Genomic DNA, 16,282 nt, shown 5'->3' with positions numbered 1-16,282 from the left:
ATCACAGTTGATAGGAATGAGTACATCATCTTAGTGTGAGCTGAAATTACCAGTAGGATATATTGATGACAGAATACAGTAGGATGAGAGCCATTATTTCTTTTATATTGCTTTATCTTTTCAACACAGATATACTGAGGACCCTTTACATCCTGATGTTTTGGATGTGAGCTCCCCATGTTCAGTCGAAGGTATATGCATTGAGAGTCTGGCTACTTTGGGGTTAAAAAGATCACCTCCCAGTTAATTTTATTTGGTGAGAGCACAAGACAGAGTATTTCTGGATAATATGAATTAGGACACTCATCTGAAACATTGATAACAGTACTATTCCTACAGGATTTTAAAACATAATTACATTATTTCTTGTCTAATTTAGCCAGTGGTGCCATTAGTATAGAGGTTGACATGTAGCCTAAGGTCTTCAGGAGCATTAGAGATGATGAGGACAATTCTAGACTAGTTCTTAAGAGAACGTCCACAAATGAAGTAAAAGTCAACGCAAAAGGGCTCTGCCTAAGTTTGCAGATGACTCCAAGGTAGGAGCAGTCATTGATTCCCCAAATAACTTAGCCATCCTACAGGAAGGTTTGTCTCAAATAAGTAACTGGTGTCAAAATCATAGTCTGAAACTAAATGCCAAAAATGTGTTATTGTATCCTTTTGGAAGTCATCTTCCCCAAGGAACTACCACGTTGACAATATGCCCCTAAGAGTTGGCCCAGTTGTTCAGGATTTATGAACTTATGTAGACAGCAACCGAACGTTTGACCAACGTGTCTGTTGTTGTAAGAAAGTCCTTTTATATTGCTCAGCTTATAAACAAAGGAATTGTGTCTTGATCTAGGGGTGGTCATTGTTTTCCTTTATTCAGCCCTCAATAGGCCAGTCATTGACTATAATGCCCCTTTGACATGTATTTGTCCAGACACATTCACAACTGAAACACCCAAAGAAATACATTACTAAAAGGAAACAAGACCTTAAACAACATGTCCTACATAGACTGATTAAAAGCCCTGTTACTACACTAGGTAATATACAGACTGCTAAGAGGTGGCCTGTGTCTGGCATACAAGGCATCCTTCAACCATTACTGTTGGATTTACTGCACATCAGCAAGTCAAATACCATCAAAAGTACTTGGTCTAGATCTAAACTTCTTCTGCAGCATCAACAAAATGGTTTAGGGGGCAGGTATATTTTGCAGAGGATATCACTGATATGGAACTGACTCCCCACCCACATAAAACAAAGTTAATTCCATGTCCATTTTCAAGTGCAACTTAGATCGCTGGATCGGAAACAGAAAATTTACCCCTGTTAAGAAACATCTGTAGGAAGGGAAGAACAGCTTTGAATTCTGTTTAGTAGACTATCAAAACAATCTCTCTATATCCTAGCTGTCTGCTGTTATGCAAAGCTAATTCTCTTTGAAATGTGAATTCCTCCTTCTCAATATATAGGAAAGGGCCTTTGGAAATATGGGGAAGGAAGGGTGCTGAGTTTTATGGGTGTATTGTCAGTTAATTCTGCTACTTACTTATCCCTTAATCTGCTCCCTCTTCAAGTTTATCATTTTTCATAGGCCTTCCATTATTTAAAATGGATTACCTTGGATTGTTTTATGAAAAAACAAACACTGCTTAGTGGGGTACTTCCAGAATCATAGCCACCTCATCTAGTGCCTAGTGCGGTTTCCTGAGCTGGTGACTGTCTCAACTCTAAATTGAGAAGTAAAAAAGCAAGCAAAGACAAAAAAAGACCTCTCCCCAAGTAAGAGGGGAAAAAAAAGAAAAAAGTCCTTTTAGTTGGGGACCAAAAAAAAAAGCTCTTATGCTGCTACAGCTTTACTAAACCACTTGCTGTAGTTTGCATATCACACACTGAGTACTTCTTCATGCAGTGACTGCAAATACAGCACCCAAACACCTTGCACCTAGGGACAGGTGTCCCCCTACCCCTACCCTGTGTATATTTTTTATTGGATGGTGAAAAAAAAAACTGCTTAACAGATTCTGTTTTCTTTCCTTTTCCGTCAGTTTATAAGTAATTCCGAGGGGGGGTCGGGGGCAAAACAAATAAACATTTGTCCAGTGGGACATTCATTGGCATCATCTGGAAGTGGTTGAATCCTAAACCAAGCGTGCCTATGCAATACTGATCTTGTGGCAGCATTTCTGCTGCATGCATCTATAGCCTTACAACTGCATGTAATAGAATGCTTTCCAACTCTGGAGGACATTCGGGTCAGTTCAGAAATTCTGTCCCTCGGGCCTCATTTGGTATTTCATCTGCTATATCCTGTATCGGCTTAAGACTATCACCATGACATCTTAGAATTTGGATCTGGTGTTTTAAAACTATAAATACTATAGTTGGAGGAGTGTACAGTCTTTTGCCAAACTAGTCCAATGACCTGCTTTGGTTCAGTGACCAGTGTTATACTGTAGCTAGCTGTATCTAGGGAAACTATTGCTGAATAGGATTCTTGCAAAAATACTTACAGGTGCCTGGCAGTCTGTAGAAACTATTACATTTCTTATGTGCTTTTGATTGTGAGATTGGATGCAGAAACACTATTGCAAATATTTCTTTAAAGGCCAGGAAAACGGGAAACAGCCATTGGCCACGGCTTTTCTATGACTATGATGTCCAGGTTTTGTTTATGTTATTCAGACCTCTTATTTTATTTCCAGTTCAAATCTTCTGTAATTAGACTGAGCTTCTCTCTCAAGAAGACATCATCTGGAGAGGACCACAATGATAGTGTAGCCTAATCATCAGTATTATAACCCAGTGGGGAGAATATCTGAATTGAGCAAGCTAAATCTTCCTCATCTAATTCAGAATCAAAAAAGTAAAGTAGAAGGGTCTACCTTCATCTTTTCACTGATGGATTTACTCCAGAGAATGAGAGCTGCGTGATCTGCTCTTCCACAAGCCTTTTGTAATTAGTCTCAATAGAGATAGTGTGGGGTGGGGGATCCTGCCAAGGCACTTCAGCCCTAAACTTAAAGATAAGACAGCCTTCTCTCTTTAACTAGAAGACCTATATTCCTGAAGAATAATTGGTCTTTAAATTATATTCTATAGCAAAGTTGACAGGATGTCTGTATTTAGGCTGGACTCCTCTGTTGGTGTAGTTGAAAAAAGTCAAACAGTGCCTATCTGTCACAGGTGTCTAGAAACCAGGATCAAGCCTGGAGATCTCTTACATCTTTTAACAGATACCTGTCAAGCAGTTCGTAAATGGATTCAACTGTGTACCTCCAAAAGGACTAATGCAGGCAGGGATAAGGTGGTTACAGAAGACCCTGGGGGACAGAAGTGAACAGAGCACGTCACCAAGCCCAAAATCCTTAGTTCTCTTCTGGACTGATGATGTCACTTGAATCTTCTGCCCTCTTCCAACTGTTTCTTTGGATATGATCTTTTTGGGCTTCTCCATTTTCCTCAGTTATCCTATTTTGTAGGTGTTTTGGCAATACTTTAGTTTTATGCCTTGTAGTATATAATTCTCTCAGAGACAGAGGAGTACATACCTCTATACTATAATCACAAGTTTCTGAGAGCTCCAGGAGCAGACAAAGTACATAACATGTTGGGTGAACTAAAGATAAACATGAAGTTATTCATCGTGTACTTTAAGGTGCAGCAATGAAGCATGCAGCAGATTTTGAAGACTAAATCAAATAGTGTAACCTACAGCATGGGGTTAAATGTAGTTTCAGATATGAGCTACATATGTAGTCTCTGAACATTGCACTTTCTTATAATAACAAAGGCTGACTAATTTCTGGTAGTTTTAGATGATATTATGAAACTTTATAGAAGATAAAAATAGATTTCACCTGAAGTAGAAAAGAAAGACAGAGTTAGCCTTTGTCTTGAAATCAATGCCCATCACATACATTTTTGAGTTGGTGCAGTAATTTGCTTCTAAAAAGTAAGTAGATGGATTCATTGAATATTATTAGTAGTAAGCAGGCTCCAGTTGGCTGGGGACAGCACTATGACAAAATTAAGTTTTTCTAAAGTGGTAGTGATATATCTTTGGAGAAAGTACTTATAGGACCACAGTAGACAATCTGTGTGATAAAAGGGGACAACAGACTCAAGGCAGGAGCTGAAAAGAGATTATGGTAAACAGCAGACAGGTGCATTAAGTAATTGATAGCTACCTAGGTTTTTAAATGAAGCGATGACATTCAAACCTTCTTGACAATGAAATTAACTTGCATATTGTGTTTACAGTGAGTTGTAGTGCTGTGTTTTCAGTGAAAATTAAAGCATTTACAACAAAAGTATATTTCAGTTTAAGAATCAGCACATTGATTGCTAAAGTACCTCAAATCAGAGGTCAGCAAGTTTGAGATTATATCACAGTCCTGAAGCTGCTTTAACACTTTATCCAGACCACTGTATACATGATATTTGAAGGTTTTATCTAGATCTAAATAGTAGGTATTTATGAAAGTATTTCTGACTGATTAGTGTGCTTAGAGAGTCTTACATTTGTAAGACCTGAATACTTTTTAGTTTTTGAATGGTTCCAAAGAACATACAAGTGATTTTTTTGTGCTAGTCGATACCTCACTACCTGGCATCTTTTGCATTATGCTGTTGAAATTTGCTTACATCTGCTTCTGCATGGCTTTATTAATGATGCCTTTTCTGAGGAGTAGCACATCCATCCATCCATCCACAGTTCCGTTTCCTACTTTTACACCACTATGTACTTAAGGAAGATGATGAAATGTAAGCGGACATGTCAACAGGATTAGGATACCGTCTTTAAAGGCAATTAATGCTCAATCTGTTAAACAGTCTGTGAACCAAATTAATGGCCTTTCAACAAATCTAAAGTGTTTAAACTTTGTAGTGTTCTGCAAGTGAGCAATGAGAATAGTTTTCTTGTTTACAAAAAATAAAGAGTAAAATGGATGATTTATTGTAGTCTTCAGCCAAAGTAAAGTAGTATGCATACAGGTATTGTCATATGGTAAGGAAGGATGTTATGCAGCTAATTTAAAATTGAATCTGCTGTTGATGTGTGAACATAAAAGACTCACAGGCTTTTCTCTTCCTACAGGCTAGCAATATTAATTTCTTGACAATGGAGGGATCATTGGAGAGAAAACATAAGCTGCTGCCCTCAGGAAAGAAGGTAGGGTAACCCTGCTTATTTAGATGACTTATGACTAAATCTGCTTTATCAGTTTGCATAATAGGACTGTGCTAATGATGTCATATAGATTGTACTGTCTGCTCTGGGATTCTGCAACTGAGAAAGAACTTCAGATAGTTGAGGATGAACTACACTGTAGTCAAGCCACAGAGTTGTATATAAGTGCTACAGTTTTGATTTTTGAGCTCTGTCCTGCTGACCCTGCTACTTCTGCTGCACTGAAGACTGAAAAAACTATGTCAAATTTGTAAGTTTTGCCCTTGTCTCCATTAATGTTGCCTACATCCACATGCATGGTTATCCCATCAGTTGTATTAATATTTAGAAATGAAAACTAGTACATTCAAAGTCACTAGCTGTTTAAGTAACTAATCTCTTCCTATAATTAGGAAGGAAGAAAAATAGCTTGAAATGTATACATTCAGAGATTCATTAATCTTACCTTCACAGCAGAAAAGTGGAAGTAGAAATAATACCATGAATTTTGTTAAATATATGCAAAGGCTTCTTTACACCTTTTCTAGCATTAACTGGATGAGGTGACATCAAGTTTGCTGCAGTAACACTGAACTCCCTAGTTTCTGGTTTCCATAGGAAAACATTGCCAGTGCATTTTATAAGTGTGTACGAATAAAGGTTTCTTTTCTTTTCTTTTTTTTTGAGATCTCTTCCTTCTTTATATTTGCATTACCATAGAGTTGTTCAGAAGTGTTGGAAGTATGGCAGCCCTGTCCCCCACATAGGGGAACAGGGGAATTCCCCCTTGGAAAAATGCTTTATTATTGGTTTTGTTTCTGGATAAGGTTACAAAAGGATTTCATATGGTTGCAGCCTTATGAAGAAGTAATTTGATGATTGATGGGGAAGCAGTGTGACTATTCCCAGTTAAAGTGCATTTGCATAGTATACATATACATATATATATGGATCACCTTCATTTCGTCGACAGTTCATTTCACCGACTCTCAACTCAGCAGGCCCAATTCACTGACACTTCATTTCACTGACGCTTCATTTCACCGACACTCATTTCATCGAAAATGATATATGGCCTATTCTCCACTGTAGAGTGACCCTGTAGTTAGAATATATAGTAAGGGGGGGTGGGGGGCAAAGCCCCCCACAATGGGGGGTCTGGGGGTGAAGCCCCCCCACATATCATAAACATTTTACAGTATACAGATGCATTCTTACAAGTGCAATGAATAACTATTACCAACAAACCATTATAGAATCCCAGTATGTGGGGGGCTTCACCCCCAGACCCCCCATTGTGGGGGGTTTTGCCCCCCCCCTTACTATATATTCTAACTCCAGGGTCACTCTACAGTGGAGAATAGGCCATATATCATTTTCGATGAAATGAGTGTCGGTAAAATGAAGTGTCAGTGAATTGGGCCTGCTGAGTTGAGTGTCGGTGAAATGAACTGTCGACAAAATGAAGGTGATCCATATATATATATATATATATATATATATATATATATATATATATGTGTGTGTGTGTGTGTATACCTTGTGGTATACTTATAGGTTCATAGGTGTTTACTAGGCTAATGACCACAAGGTCCTTTTTAAGCCTAGCCATGTATCCCAAATCTCTGACAAGTTCTGATACCCTTAATAAGTGTAAGCAGGGGCTTGGGACATGAAATATTTACAAGCTAGGTATGAAGTGATGATATCTAAATGCATATTTGCTTTTCTTTGATGGGAAGGGTTCCATGATCCCAGTGATACTGCTTGCCACTGTCTTAGCGCACCACCACTGCAGTGAAGTTAAGTAAAGTAACCTTAAGGATGTGCTGCAGGAGAAGGTGTATTATTGTGAAGAAGGACTGACGTAAGCTCTGGGTAGTACGCCCAAAAGGTCAGCATACATACTCTTTACCATCTGCACCCTGTCATTTATCATAACCCCAACATATATCGGTATCATCTTCAATAATTCTCTCCCTATGCAGCAGTCATTGCACACTGCCACCCAAAAACACATTGAAACAGAAACTGATGCCTTCACCTCTACGCACAGGCACACACACACACACACACACACACACACACACACACACACACACACACACACACACACACACACACACACACACACACACACACACTCATATGCACACACTTACATGAAAAAGTGGCAGGGATTTGGGGACTTAGAAAAGCTGCTGTGAGAAGTTTGTGTCTAACAAGGGTTTGATGATGCTCCTGCTGATGATGATGATAAATTAAATAATAATAATATTACCTATTGTAGAATAGTGTGCATGTGTATTGTACCTTTAAGAAGCATTGCAAGGACAGCACATGCATATAAATATCAAGCACGTGCTAGTTTCAGTGCCATTTTGAAAGTGAAGCTAGAGAGTGAGCATGTATGAGTGTGATAGCTAGTTTGTTTATAAGTTTATATAAGTTACATTTTATTTATTTATTTAATTATTTTACATTTGTTGATCGGGAGTGTGCAGCTGAGCTATTGCCCTTTTTCAGCGGAGGCCTAGGGAGAGGAGCTCCAAAGAATACAATGCAATAAAAATAGCAATACAGATACATTTCAATAAAAATAGTAATAGAGAATTTTGGTAGTTAAAATACGTAAGCTACATACATGTGTATTGTTGACAGATAAAACAGTACTACAAACAAAAAGGAGAATGTTAAAAAAGTAGAATAAGTTGTATGTTTTGGTTTAAAAAGAGAGTAGAGTAAATATAAGGTTTTGTATGCAGAGTAGCAGAAACTTAAAAGGTTACATAAGAATTTCAGGGAGCAGAGTATAGAAGAAGCTTTGGAGGTTGCATAGGAAGCATAGGATGAAGTAGTTAATGATAAGTTTTAGTAAGTTAGTTTGACTGTACTATAAAAGGTAGGGAATAATCAGGGAGGGTGAGTACAATGGCATGACCAGTGTTTTTTTAAAGTGGTCTTTGGTTGCTAGCTTAAATTGTATGGGGTGAGTCAGGCACCTTATTTCTAGTGGGAGCTTGTTCCGTGTCATAGAGGGATGGTAACTATATAAGTTGCACCTTGTGTTGGATTTGGGTTTATGGATTTTTAGTAGGTCTTGGGTTGAGCTTCGGAGAAGTCTGGTAGGGAAGTAGTGAGAGATGAGAGAAGATAGACTTGAGCAGAAATCAGGCTGATATAGGATGGAGTGTATGATTTGGAGTTGAGATTGTAGGAACAGGTGAGATAGTTCGGGACAGTTCAGGTATTTTAGGGAGAGACAGTGATGAGATTTATATGTTTGTTGAGCTGCAAATCTATGTTATGGTAGGTTGAATGTAATTTGGTAAGTAGGGAGGAGTTCAGATTTGTGAGTATTTGGGAACAACAGGTTAAGCATGATAGATAGTAGGCTTGGGTAAGGGAACTCCTAGATTCAGTAGTTAGGATTTTTTTGTTCCTGTACGTTAGTCCTAGCTTTTGGTGTTTTTTTTTTATACAATTGTTAATGTGAAATTTGAATTTTAGTTGGTCGTCAATGGTAATGCCACAGAGTTTTGTGCTAGTTTCGACTTCTATAGGAGTATTGTTTAAGGACCTTATGGAGAAGGAAAGTTTAATGTGGTTTGCAGATTTAGGTAGAAAGAGTAGTAATTTTGTTTTCTTAGGGTAGAGGATAAGCTGATTAGTAGTGACCCATGTCTCTACTGAGTTAAAAGTTGTCTGAGTATTTGTTAGGAGTTCTAATGGGGAATTAGCAATAGTTATGACTGTAGAGTCATCTTGAGTATTGGACAGTGTTAGATTAAGCACAAGAGGAGTGGAGTGAGTTGGTGAAGATATTAAAGAGTAGAGGTCCAAGAATGGAACCTTGGGGAACGCCAGTTCTTACTGAGAGAGGGGTAGATAGTGTTGAGTCCCATTGTACTGACTGCAGCCTATCAGAGAGATGGCTAGAGAACCATGCAACTGTATCAGGGAGAAGTTTAGGTCTACAAGTTTACTAAGTAGCAGAGTGTGTGAGACAGTGTCAAAAGCCTTAAAAAGGTCAAGGAATAGACAGGATATGAGTTTGTGATCATCTTTAGCCAGGGCTAAGGTGTTGAGAAATGATAGTAGAGCTGTGGCTGTACTTTGCTTGGTACGGTAGCTTTTCTTGTAAGGGATAATGCATAACTTGTTTTTGTATACATTTCTCAAGGATTTTGGAGGGCGGGGAGAGGATAGCAACTGGTCTGAAATTAGATATTTCTGTGGAGCTACCTCCTTTATGAATAGGAAGAGTGTAAAACTGTTTCCAGATAGAAGGAACTTTAGATTCAGAGACGGAGTGATTGATTAGTATAGATACAGGCATAGCAACGGAGTGTTTAGCAATCTGGAGAAAGTAAGAAGGAATATTGGCTGCTGATACAGTGCATGGTTTGAGCTTTGAGAGTAGAGTTCTGATATAGTCAGTGGAGACAGGCTTGAGAGAGAAGGAGTTTACTGAGATAGTGGTTGAGGGGTGTATAGGGAGGTTTGAAGTGTTGATGTTTGAGAGGTTTGAGAAGTTTGTTGTTAAAGTTATTAAGCCTCAATCCTGATGTGTTTGTACATAATAAAGCTGCTTGAACAGAACCCATGAATGTTCGTCTGTTTTATCCTGACCAGACGAGCGACATAGTGTCAGAATCGAGATTCCAGAGACTCCTTTTCAAAGCCATGAGGTGCAGAGTTAACAGTGAAAGTGAACTAAGTAAACTGAGTACAAAAAAGGGACAGAAATGAAATCAAGGTAATGAAAACTTCCATGAACAATTTATTTATTAAAATAGATAAAACAGAGCATTACAAGGGCAGAGAATGCATTATTATGCAAGTGAAAGGCACAAAAAGCTTGTTAATTAAATTTAATGTTTAAAATTAAGATATTTGATAAAATGATTATCAGAAAAGCACAGGGGTTTGGAATTACCTCATAAATGCAAAACGAGCATGATTAAAGTAAAACGAGCATATTTAGAGTAAAATGAGCACAAGAAATGCACAATGGGCATGAAAAAAGATTAAACGAGCAAAATGAATACAATAAAGGGCAAAAAGGGCACATTAAGGAAAAATAAAGCAAGGCAAGTGCATGTTTGCTTGGCAAAGTACTGTGTTTTGGCATAAACTAATGTTTCACATTGATTGAAGCTATTAAGGGTTTAACTAGAGATGTGATGTTGTCCAGTCTTGCTTTCATTCTTAGCTGGTTGGGATTGGTTCCAAGTCGGCCTTATACAAAAGCTCAAGGTTGTCTACTTGCTCGTGGCTAAAACCCTATCCCATCATGCCCTAGGAAAGCTCCCCAGATTTTGTTTGCCGCTAAACAAGATTGGGTGCATTCCTGCTGGCTCTGGCTAAGTAGACACCTTCTTCTTGATATTATTAAACTACTGTTAGCTATTTCTGACTGTTTCATTCTTTAATATTTATTGATTGAACTTCTTGTGTAGTTAGTGTTTTTCCCCAGAGTTTTTTCATTGCTGTTGGCCATTGTTTCTTCGCAAGGCATTTTTTCCCCCTATCCCGGCTTTCAATCTGATAATTAGAAGCCCGTTTTAGTTAGAAGGCTTTCTTTCCCTAGGGCTAGTTCGTTTAAGTTAGATAGCAGCCTTTAGCTCTTCTTTTTGTTGAATCTCCTCTAGTATTTTTTCTTTGTTCTTTTTGTTGGATAGAGTTGTCTTAGCCTGTTTAAATTAGAGGGCTTTTTTCCTTGTGTAAGTGTTTTTCTGATTGTTTAACAAAAAAGAAAAAAAAAGTAGTATAGTTTATATATATTTAGAATATTGTTGTTTGTTGCTTTCCTTTGTGGTTGCTGACTAGTATTATGGCTTCAAAAGATTATAAGAAACCTAAACCCTCTGGGTTTAAAAAATGTCTTAAAAGCAGTCAAAAAATGTCCATTACTGATGGACATACAGTCTGTGTATACTGTCTTGGAGAGGTTCATTTACAAGAGTCCTGTGCTATTTGTCACTCTTTTAGTCACAGCATGTTGCTAGAAAGAAAAAACAAGTTGATTCTGAGAGGCCTGATAAAGACCCCTTTTTCTGAAGCGGTAGAAGAAGGTCAGGGTAGGGCAAGTCCCCCTCTTCTAAGTCTGATAAGTTGGGGAAAAGGTCCTCTTCCTCAAGTGCTCATTTCAAGCATTCCAAGACTCCCTTCTGCTAGGAACTATTGTGATACAGACAGACAACATGTCAGTTGTGTGGTACATAAACAAACAAGGAGGAATCAGGTCTTAACCCCTTTGTCGGGAGGACCTGAGAGTACGGAAATGGTCGACCTTCTCCCAATGCTTTCTGATAACAATGCACATCCCGGGGAAATCCAACATGATAGCAGACAGACTAAGGAGGGCGATTCTGATACCTCATGAGTGGTCCCTAAAAGAAGAAGTAGCGGAAAAGATTTTCTGCAAATGGGGCCAGCCTTGCTGCAACCTTTTTGCCACATCCATGAATGCCAAATGCAACAGCAGCTACTTTGCCCTTATCTCCCCACTGGGGAGTCACCAAGGGATGCACCTGTACACGATTGGCCCTCAGGTCTCCTCTATGCCTTTCCTCCCTTTCCATTGATACCCAAAGTTCTTCAGAAAGCCAGTTCCTTGGGAAGGAATTGATACTCATTACCCCACACTGAGCTCATCAAATTGGGTTCCCTTTCCTTGGCCTCATCTTCAGGAGGAGCTGTGGATTCTGGACCCAGTTCCAGACCTCCTGACTCATACATCAGGAATGCTCCACCTCTCCCTTCAAACTCTCAAACTGACAGCATGGCTGCTCTGATTCCAAACACAGCCAGGCTCCCTAAACTTTCTCCATCAGTAAAACATATACTGATCTCACCTCATAAGGCTTCGATGAGAAAGTTATATATGAGCAAATGGAAAAGATTTTCTTCATGAGCCTTGATTTATCGCATTGACCCCTTCTCTGTCCCAATAGCTTCTCCTCTTGAATTCTTAACAAAGCTATTTAATGAAGGCACAGCTGCAGCTACTATTAGCAGCAGTATCTAATTTCTATCTAGGTGAATCAGGCCTCAATGTAATGCCTCACAGGCTTTGTAAGGCATTTTGTAAAGGTACCATGGGACTTCAACTTTGTTTTATCCCGTTTGATTCTTCCCCCATTTGATACTACATTATCCTGCGATCTCAAGTATGTGACTAGGAAAACGATTCTTTTGGCAGCCATTACTTCTGCTAGAAGAGTTTCAGAGCTGCAAGCATTATCAATAAAGTCCCTACATGCTTTTCCACAAAGACAGAGTATCCCTACGAACAAACCTATCCTTTCTACCCAAAGTATGCTCAGAATCTAACTTGAACCAATCTATAGAACTGCCATTTTTTCCCTAACTATGGCAACAAAGCAGAATATATGATACACCAGCTGGATGTACAGAGACAACTACATTTCTACTTGCACAGAACAAAGGACTTCAAAAAATCTGACCAATTATTTATATCCTTTTCAGACTCAAAGAAAGGTGCTCCTGTGTATAAAGTCAACTTCAGTGAGTTGATAGCACCTTTGAGAGAGATAACTCACAAAAATATTATATGGTCTTGGTTGGAACAGCACCAGACAGCATTTGAAGACCTTAAGCAGAAAATTGCCACCCCACCTATATTAAGATACTATGATGTCAATAAACCAATAACTCTTTTTTTCTGTGATGCTTCAAAATTTGGTCTTGGTGGAGTTATTGTTCAAGAAGACAGACCAGTAGCCTGTGCATCTAGAACTCTTACCCAAACTAAATGCAATCAATTTGCTCAAACTGAGAAAGAACTTTAGGCAATAGTATTTCCATGCTCAAAGTTTCATGATTATATTTATGGTTGAGCTATTCAGACTGAAACTGATCACCAGCCACTAGCCACTATTTTAAAGAAGCTGATGCATTCAGCTCCAGTGAAATTACAAAGAAAGATGCTCAAATTGCAAAAGTACAACTTCACAATGGTCTATGCAAAAGGCAAACTTCTTTATCTGGCTGATGTCTTATCCAGATCACCCAGAAATACAACAGAACAGCTTAATGCAGAGAATTTTGACTTTGATGTCATGGAACTGCATAATTTTTCTACCATGAGACTTGATGAGCTAAGAGATCATACAAAGACTGATCCAATTTTGTAAAATCTCCATCATTGCATTAATGTTGGATGGCCATCAAACCAATCTAGTGTACCACCTGAAGTGCAAACTTAATTTCCTTACAGAGATGAGCTGTTGATGGTAGATGGCATTATTTTCAAGGGTCCTAAAATTGTTGTTCCTGCTTTCTTACAATGTGGCTATATCCAGATTTTGCACCGTGGTCACCCCGGTTCTGAATCTATCAAAAGAAGGGTGCGAGGGCTAGTATTTTGGCCTTCTCTACCAAAAGATATTGATAAAGTGCTTTCTTCTTGTTCAGCATACAATAGTACTAAACTGCATTTGCAAAAAGAACCACTTCATCTAAGTCATGTTCCTGAACTACCTTGGTCAACAGTAGCCACTGATATATTTGAGTGGAACAATCAACATTACTTCGTGTTGGTAGACTCTTATTCGAACTGGTTTGAGATCGATTTACTAACTAACCTAACATCCACTGCTGTTATCATCAAGTTGAAACATCATTTTTCAGTCCATGGTAGTCCACACAAAGTTATTTCTGACAATGGTACCCAATTTACCAGTTGTTTGTTTCAGAAATTTGCAAAAGAATGGGACTTTGTACATGTTACTAGTAGTCCTGAATACACACAGTCAAATGGACTAGCTGAACGTGCAGTACAGAGTGCAAAGCAATTACTAGAAAAGTCAAAGCGAGATAATACTGACCTCTTTCTGAAGTTACTCAATCTCAGAAACATACCCTGTGACTATATGCATGGCTTTTCTGCTCAAAGACTTCTATCTAGGTAAACCAGAACAACATTGCCTATCAGTTACAGTTTGTTGAGGCCTAAAGCTAAGAATAACAGAACAATCAAAGCCCAACTATTCAGAAAGTGTTCTTTCCAGAAGTCCAGCTATGATAAATTTAGCAGATTTCTTCGTCCATTGAAAGAAGGAGAGACAGTGAGGATACAAATGGTGAAAGGTTACGACCAGATTGGTCAAGTAACGGGTATATGTGCCGAGCCAAGATCCTATTTCGTAGACTCTGAGGGTGTGGAGTACAGAAGAAATTGCAGACATCTTCTTCCTGTATCAGAATCAATATCGCAGCATTACAACTGTGATACAGACTCTAGATCTCAGAGCAATCCAGACAATGTTCCTGTTGCCGAAAGTGTCTTAACTTCTACTTCCATTCCTGATATCCCCAAAGTTGTACATTCAGCAGAGACAGTCCCAGTTGCTAGATCTAGTTCTAATTTCTACATCACACAATTTGGTCATATTTCCAGACCTAGTGTGAAATAAACAGCAACCTGGACATAATTCTTTATATGTATTTAGTTCTGCATTATTGCATGACAGAATTATTTTGTATTAACTGCGTGTCAACCGATGTCATCAATAATGCATGACCATTTCTCAAAGAGGGAGGATGTAGAATAGTGTGCGTATGTATTGTACCTTTAAGAAGCACTTCAAGGACAGCACATGCATATAAATATCAAGCACGTACTAGCTTCAGTGTGATTTTGAAAGTGCAGCCAGAGAGTGAGCATATATGAGTGGGATAGCTAGTTTGTTTATAAGTTTAACTAAGCTAAAGTTATTAAGCCTCAATCCTGATGCGTTTGTACATAATAAAGCTGCTTGAACAGAACCCATGAATGTTCATCTGTTTTATCCTGACCAGATGAGCGACAACAATACACAACACGTGTAAGACTGGTGAAGTAACAGTTATGTGACTATGGAAATACCAGGATCAGAATGTGTTTACAAGATTTAAAATAATCATTACAAAGTGAAAAAGTGCTAGTGCATTGTGACCAAAGCCTGCCACTTAGATTAGCTGTAAATACTGCTGCATATGTTATGAGACTTGGAGTTCAGCATTTTACAACTTTATGTAAAGAGACACCTGGTGCTTCTGTTTCTAGAGCTCTTCCTCCAACAAAGAAAAATATTCACAAATTGAAAATGAAAAAAAAAGCAGTCTTGCATTGATTTTTGAAAACAGATTTTCTATCAGTACCTTTTGGGTCTGAGATTTATCTTGGTCAGAAACCACATTATTAACACTGATGAATATAATCTTCTGCCCCCCCCCCCCCCCGCCCCACCCCCGCGGCAGTAGTGCATACACAGAGATGGGCTGTGATTTGTTAGTTGGTTAACAAACTTAATACTATAACATCCAGGAGACATGGAAATTGTGATGGTCTCTTGAGAAATCCTTTACTGGAAACTGCTCATAAGATAATGGAATAAATTACAAAGTATATAAAAGCTATAACAGAAGATTATTTCTAACATTTTCCAGTAGAAGCTGAAATTATATCACAACAGACTCAAACATATAGAGAACTTTCTAATGTGTTAAGTTTTCTAATGAAAGGTTGGTATCAGAGTGGATAAGAGTTAAAAGTAAATTATAAGAGAAGAATTATATAAGTGAATTCATAGTGTGTGTTGAAGTAATTCTTTATTATTATTGGTAGTATAGGTGTTAGTTTTATCTGACTTAATTATGGAGAAGGAAATTTCTGGTTTTAAGAAGTGTGTTGTATGCAGACATAAAGTGCCACCACAAGATGCACACAATCATTGCCCATTTAGATATGGACTGCTCAGCATGTATGACTTTTGGGGCTCTAAGCCCTTAAAGAACATCCGGCCAAACTGGTTATGAAAGCGCTGCTCCAGCCTTCATCAGCCTCTTCATCATCCCTTTCCCTTCTTCTAGTAAGAGATCATAAAAGTGGGATAAGACGCCATCCCAAGACAAAGATCCTAAGTCCCAGTTCAAGGAATGAGGGGACCACAAATGGCCCTCTTTGTCCTGTGAGGGTCAGCCAGAGCTGAAGTTTCACAAGCCTTCAGTGCCTTTGGCTCCAACACTATTGGTTCCAGCACCTTCTGTCTGGCCACCTTCTCCTGTATTAGTGGTGTCAGAAGAATCCAGTTCTCCCACTCTTAG

At 38.6% G+C, this 16,282-nt stretch overlaps 1 protein-coding gene across 1 annotated transcript in view; it reads left to right on the top strand.

Moving 5' to 3' along the window:
• Window positions 1–16,282, top strand: part of SPTBN5 (spectrin beta, non-erythrocytic 5) — a 1,783,454-nt gene that overhangs the window by 1,612,271 nt on the left and 154,901 nt on the right. The window contains exon 64 of the mRNA XM_044073536.1: window positions 5,096–5,170. Coding sequence (XP_043929471.1) covers window positions 5,096–5,170 — 75 coding nt within the window. The remainder of the gene's footprint in view (window positions 1–5,095; window positions 5,171–16,282) is intronic.

Source organism: Protopterus annectens, chromosome 6.part0 (genome assembly GCF_019279795.1).
Source record: "Protopterus annectens isolate FY-2018-M chromosome 6.part0, PAN1.0, whole genome shotgun sequence".
NCBI classification, from domain to species: domain Eukaryota; kingdom Metazoa; phylum Chordata; order Ceratodontiformes; family Protopteridae; genus Protopterus; species Protopterus annectens.
Note: the sequence above shows the minus strand (reverse complement) of the source record. Positions and strands in the feature narration are given on the sequence as shown.